This window comes from Phascolarctos cinereus, unplaced genomic scaffold (genome assembly GCF_003287225.1).
Source record: "Phascolarctos cinereus isolate Bilbo 61053 unplaced genomic scaffold, phaCin_HiC Scaffold_9;HRSCAF=440, whole genome shotgun sequence".
NCBI classification, from domain to species: domain Eukaryota; kingdom Metazoa; phylum Chordata; class Mammalia; order Diprotodontia; family Phascolarctidae; genus Phascolarctos; species Phascolarctos cinereus.
Genome location: NW_027556402.1, coordinates 21,635,486 through 21,657,752, shown reverse-complemented (window position 1 = coordinate 21,657,752; position 22,267 = coordinate 21,635,486). Strand labels below are relative to the sequence as shown.

Genomic DNA, 22,267 nt, shown 5'->3' with positions numbered 1-22,267 from the left:
AGGAAATCAGTGATACTATACTGCAGATATTAAATGTGTTTTTTTTATACCCAAAGACCTTGAGTGAAGAAATCTTGTTCTAGAGCCAGAGGATGCGGATTCAAATGCTGCCTTTGGTCCTCAGTTTTCTCATCTCTACAATGGGTGGACTGGACTAGCTGACCTTTGAGGCCCCTTCCAGATCTAGAGTGAAGCACCTTCAATCCTTTGTCACATTGAAGTTGGGCAGACTGACTATGCAACTGGTGTCAGGTCACAGTACCAGCCTAGGTTTGGGGATGCCTGTCATCTGCCAAATAATGGCTGTTTTAGGAGACAAAGACCATCTCCTGAAGTGGAGGAGTGAGAACCTGGCCTGGTGAAGGAAATACTCCATGTAGTATTCAAAGGTCTTTTGCAGTCCTGGAGTAACCTCTCACTACTAAGAAGTGCTGGTTGGTGTCTCTGCCTCATTCCCCCACTCCAGTTTACTCTCCACCCAGCTGTCACAGAGATTTTCTGGCCTGACCAGCACAGGTCTGACCATATCCCGTCTTCCCCTTTTCCCACCCTATCCCATTCAATAAACTCCAGTGGTTCTCTATTACCTCCAGGATCAAATACAAAAATCTCTCTTTTGGCCAAAACCTGGCCCCTTCCTACCTTTCTGGTCTTCTTATAACTTACTCCCCACTACATATATTTTTGCAATCCAGGGACACTGGATTGTTTGTATTTCATCTCCTGATTCCTAGCATTTTCACTGGTAGGGTCCCATGCCTGGAATGCCCTCCCTTCCCATCTCTGCCTCCTAACTCCCTTCGAGCCTCAGCCAAAGTCCCACCTCTGCCAACAAGCCTTCTCCAGTTCTCCTTAATCTTAGTGCCTTCTCTCTGTGATAATCTACAATTTATCCGGTATATATCTTGTTAAGATGTTATCTTCTCTATCAGATTGGAAACTCCTTGAGAGCAGGAGCCGGTTTTTTGTTTGTTTCTCTTTGTAGTTCCATTGCTTAGCATAGTGCCTTAATAAAGGCTTGTTGAATGACCCACATTCTTGAGTGTAAAGCATGGGATACCCAGCACTGAACTTGCCTTCTTTTCATTGACATCTAGTTGGTCATCATCCTCATTTCCCTCCACAGGCATGGACTTGAGCTTGTTCAGAAGCTCTGCCTTGGGTGCAGACATGTTATAGTAGGCAGGACAGTTGATCAACATTCCCACTCTTTCTTTCTCTGTGCTCCTAAATCACAAAGAATAAATACAAAAACATAGTCACGCCTATACATCAGAGGCAACGTCATTTCCCCTAAGTTGGCCATTTCATAATGATGAATTTTTATTCTAGTTCCAACTCCTTCCAGGCGAACTAGAATTAAATACTTAATGAATAATAGTCATGTTATATTTCTATATTTGGGGAGTATAAGAAGATTTGCTAATTGGCAAATCCAAAGTAGATTCGAGGCAGCAGAGATTCGAGGAAGTTCAAAGATACTATCTTAAGATCCAGGAGAACCCTTACTTTTGAGTTGACACAAACAAGGTTAAATGACCTACCCAAAGTCACTCGGCCAGTGAGTGATGGAACTGGTACTAGAACTGAGGGTTCTTGAGTAGTTCCAGGGCTCATTTCATCACACTATTTACCTTTTCTCTTTGCGTGGAACATTAGGCTGGGTGGGGGTCACAAGTCTTGCCTGTCCATCACTTACTACTTGACACTGGAGAAGTCATTTAGATTCATAAAATCATAAAATGCTTCATGGTTGAGAGTTTGCAGAAATCGTTCAATTCTGTCCTTGTGTTTGACAGATCGATAAAATGAAACCCAGAGGGATTAAGTCACTTGCACAAGGTCACACAGTTGCAAAGCTAGAACTAGAATCTGGGTCTCCTGTCTCCAAATCTGGGAGATTACCTTGGTCTAAGGACCCTTGCCAAATGGCTGGTGTCGGGGATCAGCTCCTTAAGATAGAGTTCATCAGTGACACTGAATTGTCCAAACTTTGGGGAGAGCAATCTGGAAGCATATAATAAAAGCTAGCAAGGTATTCATATTCAACATTGATATTTATTTTTAATTTATTTATATTTTATATATTCTCTTATATATTGTATTTATCTGTGTTTTTTATATATGCACATTTAATGCCAACTATGGGCAATTAAATTTAATCCTTTAGTTCTCTGATTCCATTTTAGGCAATATACCCTCAAGGGAATAACCTCCAATTGGGGGGGGGAAATCAAGTTCTTTGCTTTATTTTCTGCTTCTGTAACAAGGATAAGCATAATGAGTCCTCTCTATTTTATAGAACGGTTGAGAGGACATATAAAGCAACTGATAAGAAAGTGTTTCAATCTTTTTGGGAAGTAAGATGCTCAAGAAACTCAATTACAATTAAGCCTATGGCCGTTCTACAGTTGTCTACTGTGCTGTTACTGAGCAATACTTACTTGAGTTTACTTTATTAGCTAAGCCAAGTGCCCTACAAATACGGGAATGTTTCAACATGTTCAATTCTTGTTGTGGATTAAAAAAAAAATAACCTGCATGGGATGGATGTAAGACCTACTAATTCTTGGCTTAATGGAATGGGGGAGAGGGGCTTCATGACCAGGTCTAGGAATTGAGAAATCTTTTCTAGTCCCATCTGTATTACTCTCTAACCAAGCTACCTTTTAGACCACAAGCAAGATCCTACTGAAAGGAACAAACAATTCTGCCTGTATCAATTAGGCTGTTCAGTTGTTCTATCATGTCTGACTGTTTGTGATGCCATAGACTTGTCCATGTGGTTTTCCTGGCAAAGATATTGGAGTAGTTTGCCATTTCCGTCTCTAGTGTGTCCCCATTTTACAGATGAACAGAGGCAATAGGGTTTAAGTGACTTGTCCAAGGTCACACAGCTAGTAAGTGTCTGAGGCCAGATTTGAACTAGGATCTTCCTGACTTGAGGTCCAATGCTCTATCCACTGTACCACCTAGTTGCCCCTGTTACTTTTGGATAAATATGACCTTGTCAGCTTTTGTATTATTGAAGGCTTACTTCATAATCTGGCCTTGAAAGGTCTTCTAGTTAATTCCCTTGTATTTATGCTGTACCAGGCCAAATTGACATACATACCACTTACCATGACATATAGTAGGTGTTTAATAAATGCTAGTTACCAACAAAATAGCAATCCCCCCTCCACCCCCTGCAAACTAGCTTGTTGGAAAACAGGAGAAAATTAAACCATGCCTATCTGGTCTAGTTAACTTAAAACCAAGTTTTTCAGATATTTTATGTGACTGAATATGGTAGATTCTGATTTTTTTGATGGTTATAGAAGCTTACGCAGAAACATACAAAGTAAAATGCTTCCATCCACCAGTAGGTGGCACATGCCAGCCTTTTGCAAATTTCATAGCCTCAAGTCCTTGAAACAACAAAAAATGCATTAAAATTTCATTTGGGTTGGTAAAATCAAAATATGTCCTTCCTAATTCACCAAATTGAAAATTTTACTGGGAAACTCCTTTAAAGGGACTTCTTTTAAAAGAAAAATGTCCTTTCTGATAAATTCTTCACATTGATTATTAGTCATCATTACTGCAGTATAGGCTAGACCATTTATTTCAAAAATCCTAAAAGTAGGTAAATTTTTAAAGGATTACAATTATTTGGCAGCCCAAAACAATGTCTTTGTTTTAACTGAGTTCTTTGAATTACTGGATAGGATGATAAAATGGTGGTTGTACCGGCTCAGCTCAAACAGCTGCTTTCCCACCCTAATAGTTGCTAGTACTCCATAATTATCTTGCATTTACTTTGTATGTGTATACCTATCCATCCATCCATCCATCCATCCATCCATCCATCCATCCATCCATCCATCCATCCATCTATACAAATTAACAAACGCTTATTCCACTTTCTTTTCCCTTCCCACCTTTAACCAGTGTCATGTAGGTCTGCTATAGCTAGCTAGTATGCCTCTGGGAAACAGTCTAGTCTATGGTCACAGAACAGAGGTAAACACCCTGGCTATTATTAGGGCAAAACCTATGACTGACCATGTTCTAACTAGCATTTATAAGCTCATACAATGCCGAATAACCTTAGAAATAAGATACAGCTCTTTTCCAGGGGATTCATATTTCCAGTCAAGGCAGATGGCTTTCTGAAGTTCCTTTTCACTCAAAGATTCTGATTATTTTCCTTTCAAAATGCTATTATTTCTATTTGTTATTTAGAATGAATTGGAAATTTCTAATAAGCCAGCTCTTTTTGAATAAAAGACTATCTGCTTTTATTTAGTCTGAGATGTTTGCTAGATTTGTGAAACTACTTGTTTCCAAGTACCTAGCATGTCAAGTCATATAATTTTCATTGAAAGATCAAAAAAAAGGGAAAAAGAAAAAAAACACTTTAAATTGTTACTGCAGTAAAACAGTAATGAAAGAAAACAGACAAAAGAACATCTCATTGTCTTAGAGGGCTGATTGATCTAAGTAAAAGAAATCAAACGACTGAAAAATGAAAAGCAAGAGGTATCATTATGTTTGCCAGCAATGGGGTACAATGGGGTGCTATGGCTCACTCTCTAATGTTGCAAAGGCATTAAGCACGGCTCCTCATCAGCCGCCTCAGTTTGCTCTCATTCAGGACTTCCCAGATTTTCAGGGTGAGAAGACGCCTACATGATTAACCTGACCTTCCCCCAACTTTTTGGAGAAAACCACTGGTCTGGCTTTTTATTCCCTCCCCTTTTTTTACCCACATACTGAAATTCTTCATCTAAGCTACTTGCTACCTCTTTCTTTCTGAACCCATCTGAAGCTTTCTATCATGCCTTCCTTCCCCAGGAAACTCATCATTAGGAAAACTTATGCTGCAAGATCTCATCAGTAACCTCTGCCCTTATGAGCAGAGCCTTGAGTCTCTATCGGAAAGGGGTGCTCAGCACAGTCTTCTCTCCATTTCCTACCAGCTACACTGCTTTGGACCTATCCACCATGTGGAGGTTTTCTCTTGCCTTCCAACTCTACTTCCTGCCCTCCCTTCCTGTTTCCTCTTTTACCTTCCTTTTGTGTCATTTTGCCCCATTAGATTGTAAGCTCCTTAAGGGCAGGGACCATTTTGTTTTTATTTGTATCTGTATCCCTGGCACTTAGCACAGTGGTTGGCAAGTAGTAGGCACTTAACACATTTTTATTGACTGACTGTGCATTGAAGAGGGGGTGAATTCCCTACAGCCATGATGGAGCTGGCCGATGAAATGGACCCTTGGTTCCCAAAGGCTGCAGATCTAAGGAAGCTACATCTGTCTCTTTCCCACCTTCACCTTCTTTTTTCCCCTTCTCTTTTTAAACTGGACTTCAGGCTCCATGATGACAGGAACTATCTTTTATTCTACTGCTGTAATTGATAAATGTTTGTTGAATGAATGAATTTTACAGCACTCAGAGAGAAGCTTCCAAGGACAAAACATCATTATTGTATTTGGGCAAGGAAGGTATCTGTGGTTAAGATCTGGGCCAGTCACACATTGATTGATTCTAGGGTCTAGGCCAGGCAAGTGCCAATTGTCTCAAGAAACTGGAGTTTATTTGTAACACCTCAGGGTCCTAGCCTCTGAGCTAGAAGGGACCCTTCGAGTCATCCTATCCAACTCTCCTCATTTTGTAGATAAAAAAACCCAACTCCTGATTCCAAAGTCAGTATTCTTTTCACTATGCTATCCTGTCTCTTCTCAAAGGCACTACTGAAATTCTCATTTTTCAGAAGAGGAAAACAAAGTTGAGAAAAGCAAAATGATTTGCTCAAGGTCACTCAGCAAGTGTAAGAGGCCTAGTTTGGATAGAGGTCATCCTGACCCCCAAGTCTATTTCTTTATCCATCAGGCCACACTATTTCTTTCCTGCTTGCTAAGCCAACAGGTAAACTACATGTAAATCTAATGCTCATGGGGACTTACCTACTCCCTTCAGATACTGGGAAACTGACATTTCTCTGTATTGTCTTCTTCTGTGTATTGCTTTCCTTCAGGACGCTTGAGCCCTGTGGAAACAAACCTTCCATCAGGTCCATGGTAGTCTTCATTCTGGAATCTGGATCCAGAATAGCCGCTAGGGATTTGTCTTGGTGAACAATCTGTTTGGCCAGGGTCTCTCTTCTGATGTCCTCTGGAGTCTTCTCAGGGCTGGGGCTATCCTTTTCCAGTTCCTGAGTTGGGTTGCCCAGCTTTGGGATGAGACTTTGGGCCGGGGGGGGAAGCATCCGCTCTGGGTTACGCTGCTCCCCAGGAGCTCCAGTTGGCTGGTTCTGGGCATTGGGAGTGGATAATAAGTTTATCTGCTTAGCTCCTAGAGCCTTGATGGAAAGGCAGGGTCTGGAAGCTGGGGTTGGGCTGCTCCTTTGAGAATCTGCAGTCGTCAGCTTGGACAATCTGATGGAATTGCTGTGGAAAAGCAAAGGGATGAATGGTGAAGTAAGAGCTGAGGGCAAGTGGCTATGAGAAAAGTCAAGAAGGGACAGGGAGGAGGTGGCTAGGTGGCACAGGAGATAGAGCACTGGACCTGGAGTTAGGAGGACCTCAGTTCAAATCTGGCCTGAGACACATAACACTTACTAGCTGTGTGACTCTGGGCAAGTCACTTAAAAAAAAAAGGGATGGGGAAAGAGGGGCTCCCTTGAGGCTAGAGCTAGGCCAAATGGGTACAGGGAAATGACAGAGAAAGTGATTTTTTTCTCAACATAGACTTCACAATTGGCTCTCTCCTCAAACAGAATGAGCTGTTGTAAGTTCCCTACCCCTCCAAGTATAGCTCTAACCAGACTAAAATGCAATTGGGAAATATTTAACAAAATAAAAACAAAAATCAACATAGATAATGTTAATTTGTGATTTTCTAAGTCAACATGTAGCTTGTAGATATTCTTTTCTATTTCAATTTGATATCGCTTCTCTAGAGGATCTGTAAGTTTATTCATTTAAAAAAATTTTTATACCAACTTTGAGGTTCCCTAAGCTTCTAGGATCAGGGCTTTTTGTTTTGATGAGCTAGTAAGCATGGGGTTTCTTACCATGGACTTGTTACTTTAACTATTTTGATAACTATTTTAATATAATCAGTTTTCTTTGTAATCTTGTGTGTCTTATTTAAAACACAAAATCTTTTTTTATAAAACATTTTTCTGAAAAGGGGTGTTAGATTGCCCGAAGGGTACACCAAACAGGTGAAGAAGCTATAAGAAGCTGGCTGCTTGGACGACTTCATTTCCTTAGGGATTAGAAACTCTTGACTCATTTTCCTCCTCAGTAGAGGAGTTGCAAACTACCAAAAGGAAGTTAAATACCTTTCCCCAAACTCTATCAATGAGAATGTAGTTGTGGCATTCTTGCTTCTGAATTTCCAGGACCCTTAGTATGGGTAAACCAATGCATGATAGTTGAGTCAATCTACTGTTGATGGATTCACACTGGGCTTGGTTCTTATTTCAACTAGATCACCTGTCCAAGGAAAGAGAGATCACTCCATGGGTTGGTTTCTTCTGCTCTCTGTTGTCCCTCTTTACAATGACCAAGCCCTCTGGAAGAATGGAGTTGGGTCACTGTTTGGAAAGGCTCCATTGGCAAACAGTGGGACAACGCTAATGACTTCTCCCAATTTAGTACATTCTACTCCAAATTAGCCTATCTTGTGGACATTGGAAGGAACATTGACATGAGTTAAGAGTCTGAGGAGGATCTCACACAGTGTGGAAAACTCATCTGTCCTCAAGGCATGGCCAGAATTCTCCTCACCTGGTACAGGTCTCTCCATAAGTATCATTTCTCGGGGTCTCCAAAGCTTCATCTGTAATTAGGGGAGGGGGAGGAGGAAACTCTTCCAGGCTGTCCCCTGGTGCCTTCAGGTCCACTGGAGGAGGTGAAGGGGGTGGTTGTGGAGGTAAAGTGGACAGAGTTTTAGAAGTGGGGCTGGAAGTGGAATTGGGTCCTGAATCCTGCACAAAGACCTCGTCATCACCTTCCTCCTGAGAGGATGAGACGGCCTGAAAGGCTGACTCACATATTCTGGGGGCGGCCTTTCCAGGCCCACTGAAGAGTCCTGGGGGACTGTTGGGGTTGGACGCTGTGCTTGGGCTGGGTAGACTCTGATGTTGCTGATAGTGCTTCTGACTTGGTGCCCCAGAAGATGAAGACTGCTCCAATGAGTTGTCCTCTCTGAGCGACTGGGCCCATTTCACTCGAGGGGGAGGAGGCCTCTGAGGTAGAGGGCCCTTATTTTTCTTCATCCCATTTTCAGTTAAACTCTCAAGGCAGTTGTCCTCAAGGTCTCTTGGACTCTGGGGCTGTGCCAGGATGTGACCATTACTTCTGAGGCCAGCTACAGGTGTGTCCATGGGAGATGGCTGCCTCCCAACCAAGACATCTCTTTCAGCACGTGGGTAAGGCTGGGGAAAGTAGGTGGAGTTGGCCCCAGAGTCCTGAGCTGATTTAAAAGGGTTCATCTGTGAGGATTTTGTGTCCACGAAATGACCTTGCCTTCCTGCTGCTGGTGGCCCAAAGGCTGGAGATCTGCTGGTAGACCCTTGAGGCTCTAGGGTCCTGGACGCTTCCATGAAAGCAGATGACCCATTTGGTACTTTGTGAGACCCTGGGCGATGTGGAAGGGATGACATCTCTTCATAGCTTCTTTCCGAATAACTGAATTGCCTGGAGTAAGATACAAACACATGAGCAGCAAATGTGAAACATGAAGGCAAGAGCTGAGCAAAGGATGTATCTCATAGACAATCAAAAGTATCTGATGGTTAAGAAGGCTCTCAGAGAAATGGCACCATTTCCTCTAATCTCTCATAGGAAGTCAACTATCTTTGCAAAGCCAGGTCAGAGACAAGCAATAGATTCTACAGGAAGAAGCTTACGAGGCATTTCCTATTAGGTCAAAAACAGCACTTGAGGGGATTTTAAGGATAAGCTATTAAGGAGAGAAGTAGAAAAATGGGCTGGCTAACTCTTAGTAGGGGTTTAGAAGGTAGCTCCTTGGTCTATGAGCAGAGAATGGAACGGTTTGCTGACATCATTCCTCTTCAAAATTTGTGTGTGTGTATGTAAGTATACACATACTATATTATATATTATACATATATTACACACACAATTTTTCTTGGGAAAGAAGGCTTGGCTAGAAAAATATTTGTGTGGGGTTGGTAAATTTACAGCTTTTATTTCAAGATTCTAATACATTCCTAATCTTATTCTTCAAATATGGAGAAAGGAGTTTTTGGTCTTTAAAAATGTGTCATTGAAAGGAAAGGGGGGAGAGGGGAAGAGAGAGAGAGAGAGAGACAGAGAGAGAGAGAGAGAGAGAGAGAGAGAGAGAGAGAGAGACAGAGAGAGAGAGAGACAGAGAGAGAGAGAGAGAGAGAGAGAGAGAGAGAGAGAGAGAGAGGAGAAGAGAGAGAGAGAGAGGGAGAGAGGAGAGAGAGAGAGAGAGAGATCCTAAATTGTCTTTGCCAAAATGAGATTTCTGGCTGGGGTCTCCGATTCTAAGGAGGGAGCTATTAATGCATTTTTACAACTTTCCAGGGAAGAAAGAAAGTGAGTGATGGGGTCACCTGCCATCTCACCAGCATAACATATTGCAACCATCATTATTCAAAGTGCAAGATGCTCTGGGAGTGGACAATTTCATCTCTTTTACTGCTTATGGGATTTTGAAGACTATGAAAAATGAGTATTTTGAATAGTATTTTAAAATATTATTTGTCTTCCCATTTCTTCCTAAACATGTTTCTCTGGCATGAGAAATACTTTCACTCTGAAAATGTTTTTTAATGTCATTTTTCCTTTGAGGCTTTTGAATTTGTAGTTAAATTTAGCTCTCAGCTTTTCTTACTGTTTTCTGGAAAGAATTTGGGGAGATTTCATAATTTTGATATACGATCTGTGAGACACTCCCTTTCACTAGTTTTATAGTCTGGTTTTAAAAATCCTATTACTGTTTTTTGGTTTTTATTTTTGGGTAGATTTTTGTTTTGAATTTCCCCCCCAATGTCCTGTAGTTAACTCCTCTATAAAAATCAACCCACTGCATTCCTATGATGAATATAGATTTAAAGGTTTGCTATTCAATGCTGCCAATAATGCAGTACATTAAAAAACAAAACAAAACAACCCTTTATGGCTATGCTGATTGCGAGTTTAATGCAGCAGCATAATTAGATATGAATTATGAGTATATCAATGAGGTTCTCCAAAAGTAAAAAAGGTAGCAAGGTTCCCCTAAAGAGGTAGGGAATAATTACTTCTAGAAAACAAGATTAAAGAGCAGATAATATGTGGTGATTTGTAGGAGGAGTAATTTTTTACTAAAATGCTGTACAGGAATTAATACCAAGATTGGATAGGGGAAAGGTTCCAGTAAATTCATAGATTGTAATGTGCAAATTCCCTAAGGGTAGTTGATTATCTCAATGAGGCCGAAGACAAAGAGAGCTTCATATTTGCACACTTGACTAGGAGCTTCCAATAAAATGTAGGCTCCTTCCCCAATGAGTGGTCTACATTAGAGAAATAAGCAATGATCTTTAAAAATCATCAGATGCCAAACATGAATAATACCGAAAGAGGCAAGAAAAAATACCATAAGAAGCCTTCAACTATATGCAATCTGGGCTTCTTTTGTTGTTTTTAAATACCATTGGTGGACCACATGTTTGTAATGTATGAGATCTGACAGATCAGGTGTTAGATGCAGACCTCCTAAGTCAATTTAATAGACTCTTTCTGTGGATTCTCATCGAGTGAGAATAGCTTGTCTGTTGCTGCCGGTGGCTTTCAAAATTTACACTATGCTTTGTGGACAGTCCTTATCTTTGAACCATCATAGTATCCTCATCTGATATGGATCCTCAGGGCTTGCCATGTCTAACCTAGTTTTTAAAATTAGACTTCTCCAGCAGGATAGTAATTGAAATTGTAATCTGATGTTTAATGATGCAAATCTTTTTAATTAACTTCATTATGCTACTTATATCCTGAGGCTTCTTAGAGAGATGTACCAGTATAAAACAGGCAAAAAACCCCCAAACATTAATATTAATCTTTCAGATATCCAGTCTAAGAAATGATAAATATGAAAATTTCAGGGAAGCATGAGAAGATTTATATGAATGGGTATAATGTCAAGTAGGTAGAACTAAGAAAACAATATATACAATGACTATAATAGAAACTGGAAAGAACAAAAAGTCATATATCCCAAAGATGTCAGAAGACAGGGGAAAAGACCAATATTCCATGCCTGGAATTTTCTCTTTCCTCCTCTCTGCCTCCTGGATTCCTTCAAATCTCAGCTAGAATCCTACTTTCTGCAAGAAGTCTTTCACTGAATGTTAGTGCCTTTCCTCTGTTATCACCTCCATCTTCTCCTATCTATGTCTTTTCATACATAGTTGCTTGCATGTTTTATTACCTATAGCATTATGAGCTCCTTGGGAGAAGGGACTATTTTTTTTGTCCTTTCTTTGTGTCCCTAGTGCCTAGTACAGTGTTTAGCACATAGTAGGTGCTTAATAAATGCTTGTTAACTAACTGCAATGACCAATCAGATGCCAGAAAATTGATGATAAACAATGGTTCCCACTTCTTGGCGGGAAAGTAATGGACTAGAGGTAGAGAATGAGTCAGTGAGGTGGTGCAGCAGATACAGTGCTGGACCTGGAGTGAGGATGAGCTGAATTTAAATCCAAACTCACACACTTACTAGCTGAAGGACCCTAGGCAAGTCACTTGGCCTCTGCCTGCCTCAGTTTCCTCATCTGTAAAAAGAGGATAAATATCACCTACCTTTCAGAGTTTTTGTGAGGATGAAATGAGATGTATTTTTAAAGTGCCATGTAAATACTAGCTATTATGTTTTCAGACATAGCCAATGTGTGAATTTGTTTTTGTTTGACCATATTTATCCATTACTAGGGAGAATGTCTATTGGGTTGCTGGGGAGTGATAATCATGGAGAAAAGAAAAAAAGGGATGTAAATGGAATATTTGAAAATCCAGCTAAGGGAACAGACATTCAGAAAGGGTGAGAGAAAGCAGGGCAGTTTTGTTATTATTGTGTTAAATTTAACAACTAAAAAACTAGATAATTGCTCTCACAATTTCATATACAATCATCCCTTTTTGTTCTTTGTTTTTCAAAAGGTTCAGGTTTATTGATGTCTGTCTGGATCATAATAAAAATAATTTTTTTTAAAGAAATGAAGGTTATGCAAAGAAAGGTATAAACAATTTTTAAACAAAGATTCAGCCTAATAAATATCAATTATTTATATGATCATTTTAGTCCACTCCACTATGCTTGTTGTTTCTTACTGAGAAAAAATTTTAAATGCTTATTTTTGAAAGTGTCAAATAGTTTGAGCCAATGGTTACTCTGGAATAGAGAGAAGGAAAAATAAACCTTTCATAACGGCCCACTTTGTAGAAGGGTGCGAATGGCCCCCACACCTCTTGCACGCTATCAAAATCCCAAGGAGTCTGAGAACTGGAAGGCTTTTTGTAGGTCAAGGAGTCTAGCCCTTGACTCCAGACAAGATGACCCTGAAATTGTCCTTCTTTTCCCTCCCACTTCTCATTTTCCATCTTACCTCTTGTTGATCCTGATAGACTCTCAAAGAAAGGGCTGAGCCTTGACCAGGGATGAAAGATTAGCTAGCACATGCCTCACCCTGAGTACTGCAGCCGGAAAGACAGCTTTGAGATGAAATTAATCCTGGTTAAGGCAGCAAGAAGAATCTTGGAATGCTGCTCTTGGCAGACTGGCAGGTAATGTAATAACCTGCTTCCTGTTGGAGGGCATTGCAGAAAAGACTAATATAAACTGGGAAAGTGAATAATAGCTGTTGAAATATGGAGCACAGCTGTGGAACTGGGATATAAATCAGGAATAAAAGTGACAAGAGGATTTTAATTAAGTAGCTTGGAAGCAAACAAGCATTTATTAAGCACCTACTGTGTGCTAAGCACTCTGCTAAGTGATTTACAGATATTACCTCATTTGATCCTTAAAACCTGGCAGATAGGTGTTATTATTGTTATACTCATTTTTACAAATATGATCATATTATTATCCTCATTTTTACAAATGAGGAAACTGAGGCAGACAGTGGTTAAATGACTTGCCCAGGGTTACACAGCTAGTAAGTGCTGGAGGCCATATTTGAACTCAGGTCTGACTCTAGATCTGGTCCTCTATCCATTATGTCACCTCGCTGGCTCCCTAGGGCAGCACACGCCTATTCTTTTTTGTTCTTCATTCTCGAAGAAGACCATGACATCAAGAAGGGGATGCCATGACTAACAAATGAATTGGATTTAAGTGAGGTAGGGCTGTGCTAGGTCACCAGCCTCACTTTTTCCTCAGGAGCCATCTGGGTCCAGTGGCAAATAGCAGCTACAAGGGAGACTGAAACTACAAGATGTCTAGAGGTCTAGCCCCAGCGGGCGCCAAGGTGATTGGGTGTCCATACTTAATTCAGCATTAGTATGACGAGCCTTAGGAGGGATGAACCAGCCCAAATCACTAATGGAGCAAATCAAAGCTGCCATGCTGATCTGAGTAGCTTTCCGCATCCCCCCTCCACCATTGAGATATGGACACATTCCTCAACCTCTCAGTGTCTCAAACAACAATCTTAAACTTGCCTGACCTGCACCAGAGGACCAAATTTCCCCACCAATGATATCATGAGTGCAGACCAAATGCCAAAAAAATCAGAGCCAGACCACATGGGCTGGCTCTATTGTGTGTCACCAGAACAGGCAAATAAATTCCCTTTGGAAAAAAAAATAAGTAAATCCTCTTTGGAAGTTTCTACTTAAAATGTTGTTTATTTCTGAATCTGAGATATTCAGATCTCATCTAGATGTCTATTATGTCTCCTTTCCAAGAATGGAGGCAGCTAGGTGGCACCACAGTGCATAGAGTGCTGGGCTGGAGTCAGGAAGACCTGAGTTCAAATATGACCTCAAACACTTACTAGCTGTGTGGTCTTGGGCAAGTCACTTAACCTGTTTACCTTATTGCACTGGAGAAGGAAATGGCAAACTGCTCCATGGACAGTATTGGCATGCTATGCTCCACAGAATGACAAAGAGTCAGACAGGACTGAATGACTAAACACCAGCAATGAAGACCCTGGGCAAGTCACTTAACCTCAATTGCCTCAGTCTCCTCAACTTTAAAATGGGGTTCATAATAGCACCTAACTTCCAGGGTTGTTGTGAGAATTAAATGAAATAATATTTCTGAAGAACTTAGCCCAGTGTCCAGTATATAGTAGGCACTTAATAAATCCTTATTGTCTTCCTCCTTCTGTGAAAGGATTTTTGATAGCTAATTCTTTGAAAAACAAAGCAACCTGCAAACAATATTAAAAAGTGTTTATTCTCTTCCTTTTCCTCATCAAAGGATCTTTGATAGTTAATTTGTTGAAAAACAAAGCCACATTCTCCAAACTCCACTATTCTAGGATTCCAGAAAGTCTGCCTCTGAGGTAATTTTCCATTTCTAATTTTTCTATTTCAGTGCATCATTTTGTGGACTAGCTTATGAAGGGTTTCTTCTCACAAGATTTCCTTCGATGTGATGTGATACTCTTGGCATGAAGTCAGTGAGAATATAAGACTTCCTTAGGACAGAGTGGAGAAGAGGAACCTGTCCTGACACCAGGACTGTGACCTCAAGGAAGGGAAAAAGCATTTAGTAAGTGCCTACTTTGTGCCAGGCATTGTGCCAAGCTAATTACAAGTATTATGTCAAGGCCGACCCCCTAAAAGCAAACACATTTTCTTCTAAGGGTATCATACTCAAACCCTAATGTATAATTACTCATAGAAAAAGCATAGAAAAAAAGCAAAAAGAAAAGGTATGCATGTGTTTAAAGAAGTTCAGGCAACACACTGGCTACCATGTATAGGACTGGCAAAATTCATGGATCCTATCTCGTTTGGTTATGGAGTTGGGGAAGAAAAGTGAGTGAGAGAGAGAGGAGAGATGAAGACAGAAAGAGGGGGAGAGACAAAGACAGAGAAAGACAAAGAGAGAGACAGGCAGAGAGGGAGGGAAGGACAGAGGGAGAGAGAGAATGAGACAGAAGACAGAGAAGAGATAGAAACAGGGGGAGGGAGGGAGGAAGAAAAGAAGGGAGAGAAAGGAGAGAGAGAGAGAGAGAGAGAGAGAGAGAGAGAGAGAGAGAGAGAGAGAGAGAGAGAGAGGGAGAAAATAAGGGAGACAGAAGAAAAGGGAGAGAAATAGACACAGAGGCAGAGAAGAGAGTGTACCAAGAGCTGTGCCTACCTGGATCCGGCGCCAGCCACGAAGGAAGGAGCCTTTCCCAGAAGACTGTAGTCACTGTTTCCTCTCAGAAATGTATCCTAAAACACAGAAGGATCCCAGCATCACTGACCGGCCCAGAGGTTCCTTCACAGAACGAGGTCGTTCCTTAGGAAGAGCCTGTGCTAATCCCCTGACAGCCAAACACTGAGCTGAGTTAGTTGTGAAGTTTGCCCTGTGAGCCCCAGCCCAAATGTTAAATGTGATCTTTTGTTTTCTGAAGGCTTTAGGCTCTAAGACAGTGTGAATGTCTGAAGCAGCAGGAGGGAAATATGGGAGACAGGTGGGAGAGGCAGGTAACACACCTGTATTTTAAAACAAGCAAAACCTCTCAAATGAAGTAAGTTGTATCCAGTTCAGCAAAGTTAGGAGGATTTTGGCCTGATAATTAGAATGAAGGGAATTCCCTTTGGGAATTCCCCATCTGATATCACTGCCCCTCAGTAACACAGGATCATAGTCTTAGAATGGGAAGAGACCATTAAGTCTAACCCCTCCTCATCCCCATCTTCATTTTACAACTAAGGAAACTGAGACACTGAGTGATTAAGTGGCCTATCCAGGGTCACACAGCTAGTGAGTATCTGAGGTAAGATTCGAACTCTATCCTTCCTGCCTTCAGGTCCAGGGCCTGCTCCACTATACCACTCTGTGTACCTTGTTTGGCAGGTGTATTTAGATGTCAGTATTTTGAAAACAGTATGATTCGGTGCTTGGAATCAGGCTTGATTATGATAATGACGTTAATATCCTCCTTGTCTTTGACTTTGCTGAGATGAAAGCCATATAATGATCCCTCCTTTTCTCACCTCAAAAATTCTTTATTTACACATTACTGCACTCTCCTCATTAACTTTGGCCGAACTTCTGAAAAGTGGCTGAGTCCTCAAAAGCTGAGAAAATTCTACTTAATTACTAATACTCAGGGAGGTACAGATTCATGGGGCTTAAAATTAAATTAGCATCCAGAAATGTAGACCACCCACTTTCTCATTTTAACTGACAGGTAGTTTCTGTGAGGTCATTTACATCTCTGATACGAGGGGCAGCTTGGGAGCACAGTGGATAGAGTATAGGGCCAGAAGTCAGGAAGACCCGAGTTCAAAACCAGCCTTAGACACTAACTAGCTGTGTGACCCTGGGCAAGTCACTTAACTTCTATTTGCCTCAGTTTCCTCATCGCAAAATGAGCTGGAGAAGGCAATGGATAACCATTCTATTATCTTTGCCAAGAAAACTCCAAATGGGGTAATGAAGAGTTGGCCCTGACTGAAAAATAACTAAACAACAAATACTAATAATACGTGTCCCTTAGACTCTTCATAAAAACTTCATGAAATGATGTCAAAGGAGCCCTCAGGCAGATTACATCTATAATCAATGTAATGTGAATAAATAAGATAGTTATGTTGAAGAACAAATTCTTCTTTTAAATGTATTAACCATGAGCCGAGGATTTAATGAAAGTCAATCTGGAGCTGTATCTCTTGTGGTTTAGATTCATAGAAGGGAAAACAGGTATTACGTAAATTCCTAAATATCAAGATACAATCACTGGTGTGGTGATCGAGCTGTTTTGGGGAGAGACAGTTGAATCAAAATGGAATCTTTCATTAAAAAATAACTTCTTTCTGGCTACAGAGCCATGAAGCCATAATTTAAATGAGATTTCCTTATGGTAGAGAGGCCAAAACATTGCTCTCTTTGGCTTCTGTGGCCACATTGCCCCTATGATTTCTATTCCAGGGTCTCTGGCTGAAGTTGGGAGGAATGTGGAGTTGGAGGATTTAGGTGTGAATCCTTCTCTGCAGACTGCTGGGCTTCAGTTTCCTCAGTTATAATAAAATGATGGGGTTGGGTTAGATGACTGATAAGGTGCCTTTCTGCTCTCGATCTATGATCCTAGCAAAAATAATTTTTGTTTTCTTGTATGAAAAGGAAATGGGGGCAGAGTGAGGGAGGAAACTGAGGTCATTAGTAGTTTATTCTATAGGGACAGGTACTACACATTCCCATGGGTAGAGAGGTAGGATTGCACATACCTGACATTTCTTAGTTGAGACAGGGGACGACCTGGACCTCGAATGGAAAGGGACAGTCTGGACATCTGACCTGTCGAGCAGATCTTCGGCCGACATGGACTTTCCCGCCCCCCTGGTTGGGGTTACCAGGGCAGATCGCTTCTCATGGGCCCAGGCCACTTTCTGTGGGTGAGTGGGCTGGCCATTGGCCTCTCCAAGCCAATCCACTCTCGCTGACTCCCTCTTGGGAGGCCAGTACCTTTCAGCATGGAGAAAGCCACTGGCAAAGGAACTGCTCCTATCTCGTGGCACGCCCCGCATCTCGAGGCTGCTTCTGTCTGTGTTTCCCACCAATTCTGTGGGCAGGGTGGCAGACCCTCTCCTGGGAAAGGGGTTTTGCTCCTGCAGGGAATTCATGCTTGGGGCCGCAGCTAGGCTGCGGCTCTCCCGTCTGTGACTGGCCGAAGGGGATGGCCTCTTCCCGGTTTTGCGTTGAATATAGTCAGCCAGGGCAGTCTGCTGCAGCTGCTTCAGCTCAGGCCTGGAGAGGTTGAGTGTGGAGCAAGCTTTCCCTTCCCTCTCAAAGATGCGGCGCCTGTCTGCCACCGTGTTCTCTGGGAAGCCAAAAGGCAGGTCCTTCCTATGGGGATAGCAAGCAGGCGACTCTCCTGCCCCGGATACCCCTACTTCATTCATCTTCTCAGGCTCTGAATAGGAACGCTTCTTTTGTTCAGCTGTCAGTCTCTTCCGGCCTCCAATGCGGGCCACCAGGGGCATGGAGTCTTCCCTGGGTGGGCTCCCCTCGGCTGGAGTGATGCTATGTCGTTCCTTGGGGATATGAGGTGAAGCAGGCATTGCTGTTATTTCTGGGCTCCTTGGCCCCAAGTGGGCAGAGGCTGGCCTCTGCCTTGCCTGGGATGCTCCATGGGGACCCAGGTCAAGATCCCGGCGTCGGAATGAAGTGGCTCCCAGCACGCGGGACTGAGCATCCTTGATACTGTTCCGATAAGCCTGGTTTAAGGGGACCTCCAGAAGTGGTGACTCAGGACTACTAGATCTACCTTCTCTCCACAGGGTTTCCTCCTCTACATTGTTGGAAAGCTGGAAGGTGCTCTGGCTACGTTGGAGGACAAAAGCGTTTCTGAGTGGCTTGGGGTCTGGGTGTGTGGGTCCATATCCACCATTTCCAACCCTCCTCAGCTGATGCTCAGCTGGATGCCAGGAAACCCCTTCAGGTTTCTTCTTACCCTCTTTGACCAGGCTCCCTCTGATACTCAGAGAACCAAAGGATGGACTTATTTCACCATGGGGGTCTTCAAGGCTGATCGTGGAGCTTCTGTTGCTGGGTGTCTGTTCCAGCTTGTTGGTCCTGTAGATGTAGCTGCTCACGCTTGAGGGTCTCCGAGTCTCTTGTTCACGTTGCTCAAACTTACTGACCTTCTCCAACACAGAGCAGTGGGGTTTCCCATAATGAGAGGTCGGGACGGCATTGCCTGAACTACGTCGCCTCCGGCTTGGGTTGGACGCCTGCCCGGGGGCCTCATGCCTTGGTTCAGGATTATGGAAACGGGGTGGCCCTTTAGGTCCTCCCTCAGACCTCACATGGGAAGCCTGCCAGTCTGAATGGTCCCATCGTTCCAGAACCGACTTTCTGGGCTCGTGTTCCATTTTGCTCATGTTGATCCGACAGGCGGGTCGACTGTCAGGGTTTCCCTCCTGGGGTTCCATTTGTATCTCTAGACTATCTCGCCTTCTGGTGCTTTTGGAAATAGTCTGTAGAGATGAAATATTTGAACTTGCTTGGTCAGAAGTGCTCCATGAGTCCTCGGCGAGGCCTTCTCTTTCTGGTCTTGGTTGGAGGTGGCCGTTTTGAGACTCCTGGAATTCGGCCCTCCTGGGCTCAGAAGATCTGAAAAGTGGCTTGCCTTCATTGACTTCCTGCAGGACCTGCGGGATGTGATGGTTGCAGTGCTGCACCCTGTCATGTAGGCTTTCTCTCCCATTGGGGAGAGTATTGTTACCTTCTGAAATCCTTGGCTCATCTTTCTGCAGGGAGGTGCCCCTGAGATTCTCAGGCTCTGATGGAAAATGTGGCTTATATGGGGAAAACTTGCCTGTGGTTTCTGGCTTCTCCACCAGGGAGGGTGAGGTATACTCTGGTGCCTGGTAAAAGATAGCGGCAGATTTACTGGGGCCATTTTGATTGCCATTCTCAAGAGCTGCTTTCTTCTCACAAGTGCTCAGGGGAGCAGTATAGCCACGTTCCTTGGTGAGTGCTGGGCATAACATCCCATTACTGCTCCTAGAAGGCTGAGGCATCTGGGCAAAGTGTGGTTCAGGTGAAGGTACAGGGTAGACGCTGGTAGGCAGCAGTGGCTGGCCTGGTTGGGTCGCTTGGGTATAGTTTTGCTTGGGCTTCACTGGAGGACTATTCTCTGGACTCTTTTCCAGGAGAGTGTGTAAATGTTCTTCTGGAAATGAAGTCTTTAGGGATCCGGGGAAGCTTGATTGGGACCGGCCGTACCTGTTGTGCTCAAGGCTAGACCAGGAGCTGGGCCTCTCATAATGCCTAAGAACTCCAAAGCTGCCATTCCGAGTTGGGGGCAAGGGAACACCCACTTCGTGGGGTAGGTTGTTAGAGTTTGTCTCATGGGAACTGCAGTATTGTTGGTTCCAAGGTAGCAGTGGCATCCTACCACCTCTGGGATGACCATGCCACCTTTCATACTCCTGACCATCCACTGATCCCTGGGATTCTCCACTGGGGACAAGCAGTGCTGAAGAGTTCACCTCGTACTCTGCGGAGATGCCTCGCTTGGTATCATAGACTGTCTTGACATAGCGGATGTCAGCCTGTCTCATTCCTTCCAACGTGCTGCGCTGGGCGGGTGTTGTGGCCACTGTGTCAGAACACGCCTGGGCAGAGATGCTGGTGGTGGGATACTCGAGGATGCTAGAACTGGTGGAGAAGGAACTATAAGCAGAGTCTCTCTTGTTGTGGAGGTGGGTAAGCTGATCAATGCTACTGGTGGACTTGGCAGGGGAGAGGAGGTGGCATGGAGGGTAGCTCCCACTGTGGTCCAGACTCTCCATGCTTCCCTGGGAGCTGTACTGATCGGGGCTCCTTCTCGGATAAGCATGGCTATAGTTAGAGACATCACTTGTAGAGGAGCTAGAAGGGAAAAGAGAGAAAAACAATTAGTAACACAGGAGATTTATGATTTAGCAGACTCAGAAGCCAGCTCTCAAAGACTCTTTGGGGCAGCTAGGTGGCACAGTGGATAGAACATTGGCCCTGGAGTCAGGGAGACCTGAGTTTTGAAATCCAGCCTCAGACACTTACTAGCTGTGTGACCCTCACCCTTGACTGCCTCAAAACGAAACAAACAAAAATACACAAAACAAAACAAAGACACTTTTTTTTAAGGCAATTGGAGTTAAGTGACTTGCCCAGGGTCACACAGCTAGTAAGTGTCAAGTGTTTGGTCAGAGGCTGGATTTGAACTCAGGTCCTCCTGACTTCAGGGCCAGTGCTCTATCCACTGTGCCACCTAGCTGCCCCAAAGACACTCTTTATTGTATATATATATTTTTAAAGAATTCAATAGCCCATAGAAATCTTTTCTTATCGGGATATGTGGGAAAAGGTATAAGAAAGAGGACCAGTCAAGTGTACCTGTATGACCTCATCTCGTCTTCTGTGAGTTATTTTCACTTAATCATTTTCCTTAATCAATTTTCACTTAATTTTAGTTAAAAAGGACTCATAACTCACACTGAGTGAAGCAAGCAGAAGCAGGAGAACATTGTACACAGTAATGGCAACATGGTGCGATGATCAACTATGATTGACTTAGCTCTTCTCAGCAATGTATCAAGGATCTAAGACAATTCCAAAAAGACTCATGACAGAAAATGCTGTCCACATCCAGAGAAAGAACTATGGACTCCAAATGCAGATCGAAGCATGCTATTTGCTCTCTCTCTCTCTCTTTTTCTTTCTTGTGGTTTTCCCTTTCATTCTGATTCTTCTTTTATAACATGACTAATGTAGAATGTAAGCTTCTTTAGGGAAGGGACTATTTTGATTTTGTCCTACGCCTCGTATAGGTATACAGTAGGTGCTTAACAAATGTTTGTTGAATTATTGAATCTTTGCATTGGGTTTTCATTTTGAACCCCTTGAAAAACATTTGTATACTCATGATATAAACAGTATTGTGGCATCAGGTCTCACTAAAAACGTTTCATATGCAGTTGTTTGTGTACTGTCTTCCCTATCGGACTCTCCTTGAGAGTAGCCCCAAAACCTAATACAGTTCCTGAAACAGAGTAGGTTCTTAATAAGTATTTGTTGATTAACTGATCTGATAGAGGGAGTATTAAAGGATAATTTCAGTGAAATCCCAAATATAACATAGCTCATAGGCACTCAGCTTTCCCCTCTGTATGCATATTCTTCTCATTGTCTTTAACTTCTTGTCCTCCAGCCCCCCACTGCACCTTCCTCACACCTTCCCCTTCCTGCAGCTAAGTCCTGGAGCCAGGGCTAGGGTTTGGTAAAGGAAGGATGATGAGCATCCACTGACATGGCAGCTAGCCCACTAGATGCCACTGGTGTGCCTTGGAAATGTGCCTGGTAAACACATACAGCTGGGTTCCAAGCAGGCTGGGATGGGGCCATCTGCCAGAATTGCCATTGCCATCATAGAAAGCCTTCGGCATGAAATGAATGGATTACAGGATGATTTGTGTGGGGTGATGGGAGGAACACAGATTTCTACTGTAGCTTTTGAGGTAATGTGAGCCTTTCTTTCTTTAACCCACCCCACATGGCGCTTTTGAGCTGACAAGTTGTTGTATTA

The 22,267-nt window shown here is 42.9% G+C and overlaps 1 protein-coding gene across 3 annotated transcripts in view; it reads right to left on the bottom strand.

Annotated features, from left to right (window-relative positions):
• Positions 1-22,267, bottom strand: part of SHROOM3 (shroom family member 3) — a 229,595-nt gene that overhangs the window by 12,545 nt on the left and 194,783 nt on the right. For all 3 annotated transcript variants that reach the window (XM_078148982.1, XM_078148983.1, XM_020988383.2), the window contains 5 exons: positions 17,424-20,574; positions 15,346-15,422; positions 7,782-8,693; positions 5,952-6,434; positions 1,077-1,227 (listed from right to left, as the gene is read on the bottom strand). In XM_078148982.1, coding sequence (XP_078005108.1) covers positions 1,077-1,227; positions 5,952-6,434; positions 7,782-8,693; positions 15,346-15,422; positions 17,424-20,574 — 4,774 coding nt within the window. The remainder of the gene's footprint in view (positions 1-1,076; positions 1,228-5,951; positions 6,435-7,781; positions 8,694-15,345; positions 15,423-17,423; positions 20,575-22,267) is intronic.